At 35.6% G+C, this 15,964-nt stretch overlaps 2 protein-coding genes across 3 annotated transcripts; both read right to left on the bottom strand.

Annotated features, from left to right (window-relative positions):
* Positions 1-240: 240 nt before the first annotated feature.
* On the bottom strand, positions 241-15,815 carry LOC105193486. The gene is made up of 22 exons (XM_039454030.1): positions 15,202-15,815; positions 14,630-14,966; positions 13,664-13,909; positions 13,492-13,605; positions 13,242-13,416; positions 12,181-12,356; positions 10,361-10,425; positions 9,921-10,239; positions 9,243-9,473; positions 9,063-9,176; positions 8,842-8,997; positions 6,855-7,180; positions 6,299-6,635; positions 5,822-6,052; positions 5,648-5,761; positions 5,411-5,570; positions 3,563-3,854; positions 2,506-2,857; positions 2,002-2,232; positions 1,505-1,618; positions 1,270-1,425; positions 241-387 (listed from the first exon to the last, which is right to left on the bottom strand). Exons 1-22 carry the CDS (start codon positions 15,468-15,470, stop codon positions 337-339), a joined length of 4,566 nt encoding a protein of 1,521 aa, XP_039309964.1. The 5' UTR covers positions 15,471-15,815; the 3' UTR covers positions 241-336.
* Positions 7,957-11,452, bottom strand: LOC105193115 (odorant receptor 13a-like). Of its 2 annotated transcripts, XM_011157458.3 has the most exons (6): positions 10,767-11,452; positions 9,921-10,239; positions 9,243-9,473; positions 9,063-9,176; positions 8,842-8,997; positions 7,957-8,679 (listed from the first exon to the last, which is right to left on the bottom strand). In XM_011157458.3, the coding sequence occupies exons 1-6, from the start codon at positions 11,033-11,035 to the stop codon at positions 8,629-8,631; spliced, it is 1,140 nt and encodes a 379-aa protein (XP_011155760.3). In that variant the 5' UTR covers positions 11,036-11,452; the 3' UTR covers positions 7,957-8,628. The 2 variants fall into 2 exon arrangements, with proteins under 2 accessions (XP_011155760.3, XP_039310439.1); XM_039454505.1 differs by lacking the exon at positions 7,957-8,679 and having other exon boundaries at positions 8,854-9,115.
* Positions 15,816-15,964: the final 149 nt, after the last annotated feature.

Raw genomic sequence — 15,964 nt, 5'->3', positions numbered from 1 at the left:
TTGTTTTTCAGCACCGCCTTGTTGCCGTAGATGAGCAAACTAAAAGTTCTAGAAAAAGAAGACACGAGTTGATTTTGTCTTCTTAATAGTATCGTGAAGAATATTCGTCCAGACAAGAAAAACTTTTGCTACATACTTTTTGCTCTCGCATTAATAATTATCCCTTTCTTAGCCAGAGGAAGAGCAAGTAGTTTTAATTATTTACAACTCTCGTAAGAGGATGATGAAATAGTAGTACTATTTAGAATCAATCTCGTATATTTTCTTCTTACTAAATTCTACTTTCACTATTGCTTTATGTTATTGTTACACTCATCACCAATACGTTACCTATTTTCAGTACATCGCCAATAGCACCGATATATACGACAACGATGCCTTTACTACCTGAAATATTATTGTTTCTGATTTGTTATAAATATAAAGAATATTAACAAATTATAATACAATATAAAAATATTGTATGTAAAAATAAACTACAGATATGTTTTTTGGACCGATAACGTAACAACACAATGATAAAAAAGCCTTCTTTAGTCGCAGCTAGATCTTAATGCCTATATTTATTCGTGTGATACATTCTGGCGCATGTTCTGGTTGAATTCGAAGAAGTATATAAAATCACACGAATAAATATAGGCACTAAGATCTAGCTGCAAGCGAAGAAGGCTTTTTTATTATCATTGTGTTGATAAAAATAAACATAATGATATAATAATAAATAAAATTATCTTAATATCGTAATATAATAGGATGTAAACACCGTTATACTAATTTTTGCATTTAAAATTATGTTTAGATAATTATTTTTAGATTATTATTAAAAGGTAAGAATATATATTTTCTAAATCTCACAGAGTAAAACGTCACTCTAAAACAATGACAGTTGAGCCAGTCAAATTTTTTGAGTGATTTTTTACTCTGATAAGAATAAAAATTCACTCCTACAGAGTGACAATTAAGCCAGTGCAATTTTTTGAGTAATTTTTTACTTTACGAAATTTAGAAAGTAGTAAATCTAGATAGCGTAAAATGTTGCAGCAATATTACAATAACGTTGCTACAATATCGCTGCAATGTTTTATGCTGTGTGCCTGGAAATTTGATTTCAATTTAATGTTATTATTATAATATAATAAAACAGCAAATTTTTGCTTTAATGATAATCAGAATCTTTAAAAAAAAATAATATTTTTAAAGACTGTATTGGAAATATTTGAGTTTCAACTCTCTTGACAGTGCAAACGAATGCAATGCAAAAAATCTTACGCTGGTAAATCGCTCCAAAGAAAGGTCTACGATTTTTCCGCTCGTGATCGTCAATCTTTTCTGCGATCTCACAATGAGGAACAGTACAGTTCGACTTTCTTTGGCTGGAAAATCATACCAGAGAGAATCGTACGCCGCATTTCCAATCATTTTGCTCTGAAAGAAAAAGAAAACACGAGATACGTTCGAGATATTCGCGAATTAATGAAACTGTCATTTTTCCTTCGACGCTGACCTTAGCGCTTAGATATTCGCCCGAAAAGCAGTATATGAATGCTTCGACATTCATCGAGATGTAGAATAACATGGACTTCACCAAAATCGCTGCGGCATTTGGCGAGTCGAGTGACTGAAATTTCCATATATGCGATAATTTAATAAGGATTGCACGTATGCACGATACTTCTAGATATCTTTAGTATTAGTTATCAGCATTTTTTAATTGAATATACAATATTTGTACACTGAGAAAAAAAAGTAATTTGATCAAATGTTTCAACTCGATTAAATTTTTTTCAAGTATTTATGTATTAGACTCTTAAATACATAAAATGCATAAACTTTAGTTTAAACATTTCAAGAGGTATATTTAACTTAACTACGTATATATTTAATTTATATAAATACAGAAATACTTTAACTAAAGAAATTTAATCAAATTAAAAAATTTAATTATGCTAACTTTTTTTTAGGGCGTGAGTAATAGAACCTCATTTTAGACATGTTACTTACGATAACAATAATAAATCCTAAGCAGCATATAATGATCGTATCTGATAAGAGCATCATTAATGCGATGTACGTGTAAAGTGTCTCTATATGCTCCGCAAATATGATAATACGCTGGTGCTTCGCAATTAGCGATCGCATCGTAATTTCGTCCGTTGATTCCGCCGAATTTTTTGAAAAGACTTTTAACAAGCATTCTCGAAGAATGTCAATTTGACCACAGATGTGAAGTATCTAAGGTTTATAGCTTCATGATCTCTCTCAGGAAAATAAAAAATTACTTTTTAAAGTCATATTTAAAGACATGTAATTTTGAATAACTATTTACTTACTTATTTGAGATTATCATTTACTTATTAAAATAAACACACATACACATATGTAATATAACATATATACATAATTTAATTTATTAACGATCTTATACAACGTGAAAGCCAATTGAAAAAGTCCGAAAGAATAAATTGCTTGAATTTGGAACAGTCGTATCGCATAATTCAAACTTACCAGAGTAACGAGAAGTGAATTGACAATCGTAATGCCGTAGCAGACTAAAGACAGATGATAAAATTGAACACTTTGGACTGCCGTGTAAATAAATTCTGTGCTAATGTTAAATGGCAGTTCCATTTTCAGAATAAGTTCTCGCGTATACGGCTCTAATTTCTCAGGATTATTTGCATTGCTAGCGAGTACGCCGACACTGTAGAAAGTTCCGGAAGCCACCTGCATGCCGACAATCCACCTCGAGGTGCGACGTGCAAGATTCGCCGCGTTTGTCATTATGCGTGAACTATGGCGGGTCGAGATGTAATCTTGCCAGTCCGTAGACATCATTTGCAATAGATCGGAAAATATTCTACGGAAGATTAAGATGAACCGTTAATATTAATGTAATTTGTTTCATTCTCGTCTATCATGAAATTAGATTAATTATGAATTTAATGCAAACATTTCATTAAAGTATTGAAAAAAAAATAATAGCAATTATCTTAATTTAACTATAATTTATAGTTGTTTTTGGTGTCAACTATGTATTTATAATTGTTTTAATTATTTAAATTATAGCTCTTAGTTATTATTATTACGTAAATAGTGAGCGAATGTTTAAAAAAAATATTCATAGTCACTATAATTGTGATTAAATTTATTATATAAAAATATTGTTTTATTTTTAACATTCATGTATATTTTGCTGTCAATATTTGAAATTATCATAATTTACAGTAAAATTTTTTCAAAGTTGATAGAATAAATACAAAGTTATTATTACTAATATTATAGCTGCAGTAATTGTGAAAACGACGTTTTTATCCGTAATTCTTAACTATACAATTATAATCATAAATACCAAACATTTTTCTCTCAAAAAGAATAAGCCACTTGTGATACGCACTTATATGTATACTTTCAAATCTCAATCAAACCGGTTTGATTAAGATTTGATAACGATAAAATCAGTCAATGAAAGTACCAATTGATTAATCCTTTAATTTTCTTTGACAGGCAGTTTCAGCAAGTGCCGATAATGAGTAACACGATTTGCATATTATTTCGTAAATACCGTTCGTGGGTCCAAAGGATAATGAGCTTAATGTAGAGTAAAGAAGATGCCATTGCGCTGCTCACTCCGTCCATATACTCGGAGAAGTCGTCCATATGAATGTTCATTACCACGTATCGGTATTGAAAGACTTGAGCCGTGCTGAGCATTATGATCCAGTACAATCTGAACACCACAGTGGACGTAACATACGGCCGTATACCGTAAACGTGAAGGCCGAATCTGACCAATCGGCTGAGTGTGGTCATCCCCATGTTTCTCCTCGGCAACGCCAGGAAACGCTTCCCGGATCAATCACGGTTCGTCGTCCAGCAATTTTATTCACACTAAAGCTCGCTCGCGAGTCGACAGCCGAACGCGATCCGCGACCCGTGTCATCGACCATTGACCAAACATAATTTATTAAATATTTCCATACGTACATTGTACAAAAAAAAGAAAGGAAGAAAACTGCAACTGTAATTTTAGAAATAATGAACGTGGACGATGGGGAGGGTCTCTTTCTTTCCGAACTTTCGATCACGATGCAACTGTACACCCTCTTTAAAAATGCAACAGGCGAAGGAAAGGTGGAGCGCAGCTTTTACGAATTGCTCACCGCAAAGTTGAAATGTTTCGCTGCTGGGTAGGTAACGTAACGCGGGGAATTGTGAGGGAGTAAGACTGAGACGTAGGAGTTTGTTGCGATGGGAAGACAGGTCACGGTTAGAGCTATAGGTGGCTTGCAAGAAGGCTCGGGCAGTTGAGCAACGTCGGGGTAAGCAGAAACACTATTACGGAACGACAGGCGAAGACAGATGCAGATCAACGGCAGATCTTCCTTTGCAATCAAGGTGAGTACTTCGTAATGTTTACTCTGTGCATTTAACCCTAGCTTCCACACATGGGTACGACGCACCCTATGCGAGTTTTTACATTGCTGTAACTTTTTTAATAATATAATTTGAAGACTAAGATTGAAATTCGAGAAAGACTTCAGCTATCCAAGGTATTTATGTTTTGCAAATTTTTACAACACAATTTTTGTTTAAAATTGTAATTACTCGAGAATAAAATATTTATGATTCGGATCTCATTTATCACCTTTATCAAACTCGGGTATCGATTTCATATATGATGAGCTAAAAAATATGCTTTCTGTTCAGAGATATTGCGTGTCAAAGTTACAGGGTTTCGCGAACCCCTAAATGGGGTGACCAAAAATAAATGTGGGGAGCTAGGGTTAACATAATAAGTGTGATTTCACGTAGCTTCGTTTAATCATCGTAAGAATCTCTTAAACCAATTTTTAACTTTGATATAAGAAACGCTGGCAGTCGATTAAATTAATCTTCGTTTTTTCATTAAACTTTTATCTTGGTCATTTTATTATCAGATAAGGTAAAGTACATCGATCTAAAATATCAACAATCTATTTATAGCTCTGCCCTTACTGTACTGCAGGCTAAATAAAGCCATTGCTAACAGATGCTTCGGTAAATCGATGCTTCGGTACCCTTGCTTGTCTACACGCTTACACTTGATGTGAAACTCCGCCTCTTTGAATAGGAAAATTGTTAATCGTGTAAACGACTGACGGTAGTAAAAGTACTATAACCCTCTGCACGCGAAGATATAAGCGGCGCACGGTGTATTAAAGCTTTAATACATCGCGTGTAACACCGACACGTATGACGCCGAGGCTTTCACGATCTGCAATATGATAGAAGCAATTACTGCCATCGTACGCGAACGTCGTGCCGCGACGGAGCAACTAGAGAACGTCGCTCGGCTGTCGAAACGTCATTCACGTTAACAGCTTGCCTACAAATATAAGCTTTTCTCAGTTATTTTCATTATAGCGTTAACTTACGCTGGCGAATTGCTTGAGGGAAAGATCCATGACCTTTCCGACCGTGAGCGTCAGGTGCTTTTGCGACCTTATGATCATGATCAGAATGTCTCGATTTTGATTCGGGTCCAGCTCGTACCAAAGCGACTCATACACCGCGTCGCCGATCTTTTGGCTCTGAAAGACACGATAAATCTTAGGCATGTACGTTGCATATCCCCGTTATGCTCTTATATGTACATAAAGTGACTGACTTTCGTACTGAGATACTCCCCGAGGAAACAAAATATAAATGCCTCCATGCTTATAACAATGTAAAAGAACACGGACTTTATTAGCATAGACGATCCACCGGGGACACCAATGGACTAAAAATTTCAAATATCTCATCCTTGGAACGAGTCGTGTAGTTTCTTACGTGTACTTACGATCACGATAAGGAATCCCAGACAACAGATAACCAGGGTGTTCGATACGAATTGTATTAGCGCGATATTCGAGAAGAAGGCCTCGATATTCTTGGAAAAGGAGATAATTCTTTGATGCCGAATAATCAACATTTTCACGATGCTCTCGTTCACGTCCCGCTTGACGTCCTTCCGCGTTATTTCACTCAGTTTCTGCCGCACAATGTCAATCTGTCCGCACACGTGGAGAACCTAAATGTCACGATATTCACGCGGTTCAATTTAATGTTTTGTCCGGCGAAAACGAAAGCGGCTGATTCAATAAACAGCACACCTTTATCTTTTCAATACAAAAGCGCAATGCAAATTATTATTAATACATTCGTTATATTTGCTATTTCTTAAATGGATTTGAGTCTGTAAACTCCTCTTCTCTGTATCGCATAATATTATTCTCTTTTGCAACTTTCAGGAACACCGACAAATACTCAAACTTACTAGTGTTATCAGCAAGGAATTCATCACGCCGACCATACTCGCTGCGCTTGTCAGATGAATAAATTGTGTAACGAGAACAGCTACGTATACCGTTGTGCTCTTAATCTCGAAAGGTAGTTCCAGCTTAAGGATGAGCTCTCGCGTGTCAGTCTGATTGCTGCTTCTGTATCGCAGCAAAGTACCGGTTGCGTAAAGGAATACCGAAAGCGCGTACAAGCCAATTATAAAGTTAGAGAATCGACGAGAGATGTACGCCATCCTAGTCATCGTGTACTTGTCGCAAACATCGCGCTGTTTCCAATCCTCAATTACACGCGCTATCATTTCGTTCAGCAGACTGTAATGGATGATTTAAAAAAAAAAAAGTATTGATCAAGCAATAACACGAAGACTTTTCTACTTCGCGAATCAGAGATTTATCTGAATTAATAGAAATTTGATAAATTGAAAGTTCTTTCTTTCGATCTACATCCTGGAATCTAGAGTGACAAGATGTGACATATTTATTTTGCAAGTCGTATTTGTGATTCAGCATATTCGCGACGGAGAAGCTTACCGAGTATTGAACGTAAAAATAATCAACTTGATCATCAGAAGTGTATAAGCCATAGTTGTGCTTAATACATCCATGAGGAGCAAGAGATCCTCCTCGCCGAAATGCATAATCAAGTGTCGATATTGGAAGGTCTGAAACACCGCCATTGAAGATATGCAGAACACTCTGCGCAAGATTGCATACGACGTGCTCGGCCATACCCCGATCATGCGAAGGCCGAATTTGACAGGACGGCACACGGTATTCACCGATTCTATGCTGCTACTCATTGAGCTCGAGCAAATCAGTCTCACGGCACAAGAGCACGAACGTGATTTAACATTAATATTTCAAGTTGACTCGGTTTTCTTCACTCGTCTGTGTTATAACAAGATTATTATTCAAGAAAAGGAATCAATTTACTAGCGCAGGATTTATTTTATGTAAATGACGGAGGTCACAGAGTTTAATTAGCATCAAAATTCAAACACAATTGCCCTGACGTTACATTTCATAATGACATTATGTGTCATCGGTTAGAAAATGGGCGCTGAAATTTCCAACCACAACATAATCGATAATTTTAACTCAGTTACAGGTAATGGTCATCGGTGGATATATGGTCGGTCGGGAGACCTCAGTGAGACTGAAAAATTCTATGGATTCAGTACTCGAGTAATTCCCATCTTAGTAGTTAGATCAATACAAAATACTTATCCACCGTTTTTCTATCGTTTTCCTTTGTGTTTTTTGTCGTATTCTTTTGTCTTAGAAACTGCGAGTAAATAATCCGACATTTCGATGATTACCGCAGTTGCAAGGAAAAAAAAAGAACAGGCAGAGATAACCGTGAAGAACTTCTATATAACCCTCGTGCGCGTATCGATCGGACAGGGTCCGTTATTTGTATTAAAAATGTAAAGTAAACGTTTCTCATCGTACATCGGTACTAACAAATTTCAACCTCGTGCAACTCAACATTGTAATTCAGCACAATCGAAGTAGGGAGATAGATATCATGAATGTGAGGGCTGATTTTAACTGGACTCTTTTTTTTTCAAAGATGATGGAAGGTTATAGAGAAAGAGAGAATCAATTCCGGTATGATATAAAGTAATTCCACTAATACTACAATAAAATATATTGATACGTATTTTATAATATATACTCGTATAATAAATTATGTACAAAAGATATAAAATTATGATACAATTATGATCAATTATGATATGTACATTATTAAATAAGAAACCACTTGTCATTTTGTTTAGCGATTAATTCAATTATGTAGCATTTTTAAAGAAAAGAAAGTTAGAAATAAAAACCTTATTTCCAATTTTTTATTGTTTAAAAATAAAAATAATTTTAAACATACCTTTAATGTGCACACGCGTATATATATATTTATATATTTAATTAGTTTAAACACACACACACACACACACACACACACACACACACACACACACACACACACACACGTAACACGCATGCACAGATAATCTTCTAAATCTGAATAATTAAATTAAATATTCGATTTAATGCTTTTATTTTATCATCAACTGTGGAAAAGTACATCAACCGACAAGATTAATTCGTCAAAATGTTTCAAATCATTCTTTCAAGACACCATATCCCTACTCGTCTACTTTTATATTATACATACATCTTATGTGAAACCCCATTGAGTCTCTGAATAGGAAAATTGCTAATCACGTAACCGGCTGGCGGTAGTAAAAGTACTATATCCTTTTGCACGCGAAGATATAAGAGGGGCATAAAGTATGTTTAGGCTTCAATACATCGCGTGTAACACCGACATGTATGACGCCGAGGCTTTCACGATCTACAACATGATAGAAGCGATTACGGCCATCATACGCGAACGATATGCCGCGATAAAGCTAGACTAGAGATCATCACTCGGCCATGCCAAAACATCAATCAACACAAAATTCTCTACGCCTCTATTTAGCTATATACTTTTATTACTTCACTAAAATCTTACGTTAGTAAATTGCCTCAGCGAAAGATCCGCGACCTTTCCGATCGTTAGCGTCAAGTACTTCTGTGATCTTACAATTATAAAGAGGATATCTCGATTCTGAATTGGATTTAATTCGTACCAAAGCGCTTCGTAAGCCGCGTCGCCGATCATTTTACTCTAAAATAATTTTCATTGTGAAACGGTACATCATCTCCAATGTGTGTGTCATATTACATACTGACTTTCGTACTGAGGTACTCTCCAAGAAAGCAATATATAAATGCCTCCAAATTGACTAAAATGTAAAAGAACACGGACTTAACTAGCATACCCGATCCGCCTGGGACACCAATGGACTAAAAATTTTTACTTAATATTCGTATCTTATATACTTGGAATCATGTTATTTTACGTGTACTTACGATCACGATGAGAAATCCTAGGGAACAGAGGACCAAAGTGTTCGATACGAATTGTAATAGCGCTATGTTCGAGAAGAGAGTCTCAATATTCTTGGAGAAGGAGATAATCTTTTGATGGCGAACGATTAGCATTTTCGCGACACTCTCATTTGCATCTCGCTCGACGTTCTTCCCCGTGATTTCACTCAGTTTCTGCCGCATTATATCAATCTGGCCGCATGCATGAAGAACCTAAATAATACGTATCCAATTTAATTTAACATCATATTTAATGAAAACATTTTGTTTGCTTTTCATTTTACTGTCTATATTTAAATATAAATGAATTTAATTCCTTTATTTGGAAACTAAAGTCTCTAAAAAAAAAAATTGAATTTTAATACATATGAATATGGAGTCAATAATCATTGTCATTCTTATCTTTACTTACAAATTTGTTACATATATTTAGAAGATGAAATAAATATTCTAGTTTTGTTTATTATCATTTAATACACATAATTATTTTTTTAAACAAATTTATATTTTTTATTTAATAATGTATTTTATAATAAGATACATTTATTTAGTGGCATATTTTTAATATGGTTTAATTTTTAAATCATTTTTTTGTTACCATCTCGTAATTATTCTTCTATTCAATTTTTAGAAAAATCACGAAAAAATTTTTCAACTTACCAGCGTGAGCAGCAAGCAATTTAGCACAGCCATCATACTGGCCGCACTTACCTGATGAACGAACTGCGTAACGAGAACGGAAAGATATACTAACGTGCTTTCCATCTTGAAAGGTAATTCCATTTTAAGAATAAGCTCTCGAGTCTCGATTTTCAACAAAGTACCGATCGCATAAAGGAATACCGATACTGCGTGCGAACCGATTATCAAGTTGGAGAACCAACGAGAAATGTTGGCCATTCTGTTCATCGTGTACTCGTCCGAAACATCACAATTCTTCCAGTCTTCGACCACGTGTGCTATGATATCGTCCAGCAGACTGTAATCAGTTATTCAAAAAAATGTCCAATCACAATAGAATTACAGCGATTCGCGAAATATCACGAAAAATATATGAATGTCAATGCAGATTAAAAAATTTACATAATTTTTAAATTTACAAAACTTTTTCTTTCTTCAACTTAAATAGAGGATGGGCCAAGACGGTCATAGCTACATCTTGGTACTAAAATAATATTTTATGTGTGATTTTTACATATAGCTTCCAATTCATTCAAACGTTACTTTTAATTTTAAACACAGCTCTTAAAAATGAATTGTGTTTGTAACCGAAAGTAACAGCGCGCAGTTCGAATGAATTGGAAGCTATATGTAAAAATCATGTGAAATATTATTTCAGCATCAAGATCTTGCTAGAGTCCGCTTTAACCCATCTTCTATTTAATTTGTAATATACAAATCACTGTATTACAATAAATCTTGTGCTTTTCTTTCTTGATAGCTTGATATTTAGAATAGAAGGATGTGCTTTTGCTACTGTACTCAGCAGATGACGAGGAACCTTACCGAACGTTGAACATAATAATAATCAGTTTAATAAACAGAAGACTATAAGTCAGGGTTGCGCTCATCACGTCCATGAGAAGGAAAATATTGCTCTCGCTAAAGTGCACGATCAAGTACCGATACTGAAAGGTTTGAAACACCGCCATCGAAAATACGCAGCAGACTCTGCGCAAAATTGCATACGACGTACCCGGCCATACACCGATTACGCGAAGACCGAACTCCACGGAGCCGCATACGGTATTCATCGATTTTATACCTTTATTCATTGAGCCCGAATAAGTGTATTCTACGGCACAATCACCAACGTGGTTTATCACTACCTCTGATTAATTTTTCTTTCTCCTCTGTCTACATTATAAGTGAGTACATAATCCAAATAAAAAAATATCAATTTTCCAACATGACAAATACAGTCTAAGCGTATAATACTGTTTAAGATTTCTCCACTAAAACGGCAATACTGTTGAAACAACTTTTCGATTTCGTAGTGGCAAACTAAAAGGCAAACGTCGAGACTTTCAACTACAACATAGTTAACAAAGTTCTAGCTTAACTTTCTAGATATGATCGGTCGAGAGGTCTCAGCGAAACTGTAAAATTCTAACGCTAAAAAGCATCCGCTTCAGCATTCGTATAACGCAACCCCCACTGAAGTTGTAGCCGACCAATGGAAATTATTCACATGATGCTTCTTCCTATCTCAGAAGTCGCGAGAAAAAATTATGAATCGATGTCTCAATTGCGGTGGTTACAAAAAAAAAGAGTAAGTAAAGATAACCATGAAGTTTTCTCTATACTCTATTCATCCCTTGGTTGCTGTTCGTCATTTGCATTAAAAATGTAAAGGCGAACGTTCACCATCATTTAGTATCAGTATCAAGAGGCTTGAGTCATGCTCAGCGTCATTATCTAGCTAAATTCAAATATCATGATGGAGATTATAAACACACACACAAACACATAGCCAAATAACATAATGGTCGATTTGAACCGTGCGATTAAGAGAGGTCATTCGCGTCTTCCTCGAAGGCTAAAAGAAACATCGAGAATTACAATCGAATAAAATACTTTTATTGCTCCACAAACCGACAATTAAATGTAATCCTGCTTTATCCTAATCATTGACTAATTAATATTTGTTAAATACATATTTGTATTGTAGTGAATACGAGCAGAAAAACGCAGCTGTGATCTGATACACGATAAAAATGAACTGTGGGGTCGTCCCCTTCGTCCGTCGAGCTACCGATCGCGACGCAGCAACTACACGTTTTCTTTAAAAATGCAATGAGCAGGGTAGGTGAAACACAGCTTCCCAGAACTGCGCTGCAAGGTTGAAAAGTACTCGCTGTTGGGGAAGCATATCGAAAACGGCGAGAGGAGTTTGTTAGATAGGAAAACGAAGACATACCTCAAAAGTTCGTTGCAATGGAAAGACCAATGCGAAGATCACAAGTTGATGCTGTCGGTAGTTCAGAGAAAGATCAACGGTGCTGCAGGCTAGAGCACGTAGCGAAGAAGCAGGTATTACTTCAGCAGGTGACATTTTCTTGTATTGAAGATAAAACATTTCGTAATACTGTAACACTGTTTTTGTACAATAGTACTTTCACATTACATTATTTAATCATTAGCTTATAAACTTCAAAATAAATAAATTTATACTGATATTAATGCAGTAATAAAAATAATAATATAGGAAATATAATGAAATATTGTTGATATGTATATGTTAATGTGAATTAAAAAGAGCAATAGTTTTTATATAATATTTTCATGTTTGCATATTTTCACTATATGCGCGCGGCGCGCATTTATACATTTTCAGATTCATTATACGAATACCTATATTTTTAAGCACATATTTTCATGTATATGTTTGACATTAATTTCACATAAACAAAAATAAATTCTTAAAAAAAAAAATCGTTACGTAAGAAAATACTTTGCAAATTTGATCGTTAAAAAATTTCAGCGACGTTTAATAATTAAATTAAATTTCGGTTTTTAAAAAATGCCTTTATTTTGATTTTATTAGCACTGGCAAAGTACATCGATCGAATCAATATTACATTTATAGCTCTGTGCTTATGCACTACAAACCAAGTACGGTTATCACGAATCGATGCTTCGGTAAATAATTTTCTTGTTTCTGTACACTCTCAATACGAAACCCCGTCGAGCCTCTGAATAGGAAAATTGTCAATCGTGTAAAAGTACTATAGCCTTCATCATACAAAGACATAAGCGCCGTATGAAGTACTTTTAGGCCTCAATACATCGCGTGCAACACGGACACGTATGACGCCGAAGCTTTCACGATCTACAACATGATAGGAACGATTACAGCTGTGTCATGTGTACGAATGTCCTATCGCAACGCAATGATTAGAAAACGATTGTCAAAATATCAAAATATCGTGATAGCACTCTTCGCGCATGCAAACGTCGCTTTCCATCATCGCTCCCGTTATTTCGCTAAAATCCTTACGTTGGCAAATTGCCTCAAAGAAAGTTCTACGACTTTTCCTATCGTGAGCGTCAAGTTCTTTTGAGATCTTACGATCATGATCTGGATGTCTCGATTTTGTCTCGGGCTCAGATCGTACCAAAGCGATTCGTATGCCGAGTAGCCAATCATCTCGCTCTGAAATACGTGACAAATTTGTCAACATAACATTTACAAGATGCATATTCGTTAAATTATATTATGTGTACGAACTTTTGTACTGAGATGTTCCCCGACGAAGCAATATATAAATGCCTCCAAACTCATAACAATATAAAAGAACACGGACTTTATTAGCATCATCGATCCGTTAGGAGCACCGATAGACTGAAATTTCCTGTTACTTTATATCTCGAAGAAATTAATATTATTTTCGTGTACTTACGATCACAATAAGAAATCCTAGGCAACAGATTACCAGCGTGTTCGACACGAACTGTATCAGCGCGATATTCGAGTAGAGAGTCTCGATGTTTTTGGAGAAGGCTATAATCTGCTGATGCCGAACAATCAGCGTCTTTATGACACTCTCGTTCACACCTTGCTCGATGTTCTTCTGCACGATACTCTTCTGCGTAATTTCACTCAATTTTTGCCGTATTATGTCAATCTGCCCACACACGTGAAGAACCTAAACGTCGCAATGTGTGTTTCCAGTTCAATTTAACGTCTTAATCTGGATTCAGAGCAAACCAGTGCAAACAAGCGCGATTACGTAGAGCTGTTCGTGTTGCTTGAAATCTCCGAAAGTGTTTGTACTTAAAACAATGTAAATACACATTTGGACGTTTCAGAAAGAGAGAAAGCGAAGATTTAAGCGCGCAAGCAATACGAACAGGCCTAATAATTTACTTTAATGAGTGCAAACGCCGAGAACTGATGATATTCATTTGTTTGCGCTTAGTCTAAATCTGAATTAATATATCGAACAAAAATGAAAATGTATCAAACAAAATTTGGAATGGTCCAAACAAATCAATATTAAAATCAATAAATACGATTAAAAATAGTGTCATTTTTTGTCAAATAATAGATGTCGTTTGGAAGAAACATTTTTATTCAAACAAATAATGTTTTGTATAAGCATATATATTGTTCAATGAAACAACAGCTTTCGGTTAAATAAATAGAAATACTAATTCCAATGAAAATTTTTCCCTGTGTATACCTTTTACATCAGCTTGTATAACTTTATTTCACAAATAAGTATACTTGCATAATTATTATCTTTTCTTTATTACATGTATGCACGTAAAACGTTTATAACATCTGAATCTTTCGTCTCATCATATCATAACTATTTTCTTTTGCAGTTTCCAGGATATCAGCAAGGATAAATACTCAAACTTACCAGTATTATCAGGAAAGAATTCAATACGCCTACCATGGCAGCCGCAGTTGTCTGATGAATAAATTGCGTAACGAGAACTGCTACGTGTACCGATGTGCTCTGGATCTCGAAGGGTATCTCCATCTTGATGATAAGCTCTCGAGCTTCAGTTTGATTTTCGTTTCTAATCTTCATTATCGTGCCTATCGCGTAGAGAAATACTGACATCATATGCGAAAAGATTATAACGTTACAGAGCCAACGAGTGCTGTCAGCTAGTTTGGTCATCATGTACTCGCCCGAAATATCGCTGCCCCTCCAGTCCTTGGCGATACACGTTACGATTTCGTTCAGCAGACTATAATTATTATTTAAAGAAGTATTGCGACCGATGTGGTTTCGCAAAAACACAGAGATGTCTTTGTTTCGCGAGGTATAAGAGTTACACGAATCGAATTTATGATAAAAGATTCTTTTGATGTGATTTGTAACCTGGGAGCAGAACGAAGGAGACGTGTGAGAGGTGTTTGTTTTGCAAATCGCGTTTGACTCTGTGCTCTCGGTATGTGCCGCGTTGAAAAAAAAAAGCTTACCGAGAATTAAACGCGAAAATAAGCATTTTGACGAGCAGAAGGCTGTAAGCGAAAGTTACGCTTAGTCCGTCCATGAGAACCATTAGATCTTCCTCGCCAAAACGCACGATCGCATATCGGTATTGAAAGATTTGAGACACGATCATCGTCGATATGCTGAAAACTTTGAATAAAATTGCGCACGGCATGCCCGGCCATACACCGATTATACGAAGGCCGTATTCCACAGAGCGACATACAGTATTTATCGAATCTATCTTGTTCTCCATCGGGTCCGAAGACAGTTCCTCAAACGAATGACGCAGTGAATTATCGCTAATTCTTTATTTTTTTTCTACGTTACAGAGGAAACTTGTAATGTAAAAGAACTCGATTTACTGGCGTCGGATTATTTAATCCCAATGATTGGTAAAATTCAAATATTTTTCGCTGAAACTACAATTTGATTGCACTGTAGAAACGTTAGATTCCGGAGCGTCATAGATTGAACAATTGAAATTTTTGACCGCGGATTAATCGAAAGTCACAAGTCTGCTCTTGGATATGGTCGATCGAGAGGTTTCAGTGAGACTGCAAAATTCTTGGGATTCAGCTCGACTGACCTCACCTCGACCATGCACGAGATAGTAATTATTCATCGTGTATTCCACGCCATATTCTTTACTTTTATCTTAAAAGTCGCGAGTAAAAACTATAGAACAATGCCTTGATAATTACAACAAAAAAAAAAAAAAGCAGACGCAGCCACGAAAACGTTCAATAT

Source organism: Solenopsis invicta, chromosome 10 (assembly GCF_016802725.1).
Source record: "Solenopsis invicta isolate M01_SB chromosome 10, UNIL_Sinv_3.0, whole genome shotgun sequence".
NCBI classification, from domain to species: domain Eukaryota; kingdom Metazoa; phylum Arthropoda; class Insecta; order Hymenoptera; family Formicidae; genus Solenopsis; species Solenopsis invicta.
This window is presented reverse-complemented; position numbering and strand designations above follow the sequence as displayed.

Bases quoted from the DNA above. Each gene is read 5' to 3' on its own strand.
- LOC105193115 (XM_011157458.3), bottom strand. From the start codon at position 11,035: ATGAATAAAGGTATAAAATCGATGAATACCGTATGCGGCTCCGTGGAG. The intron at 10,240-10,766 runs GTAAGGTTCCTC...AACTGATTACAG, and splicing joins ATTATTATGTTCAACGTTCG to TCTGCTGGACGATATCATAG. The intron at 9,177-9,242 runs GTAAGTACACGT...AAAAATTTTTAG, and splicing joins TAGGATTTCTCATCGTGATC to TCCATTGGTGTCCCAGGCGG.
- LOC105193486 (XM_039454030.1), bottom strand. From the start codon at position 15,470: ATGGAGAACAAGATAGATTCGATAAATACTGTATGTCGCTCTGTGGAA. The intron at 9,474-9,920 runs GTAAGTTGAAAA...CGTATTATTTAG, and splicing joins ATTGCTTGCTGCTCACGCTG to GTTCTTCATGCATGCGGCCA. The intron at 3,855-5,410 runs GTTAACGCTATA...CGAACCGTGATT, and splicing joins CAAGCAATTCGCCAGCGTAA to GATCCGGGAAGCGTTTCCTG.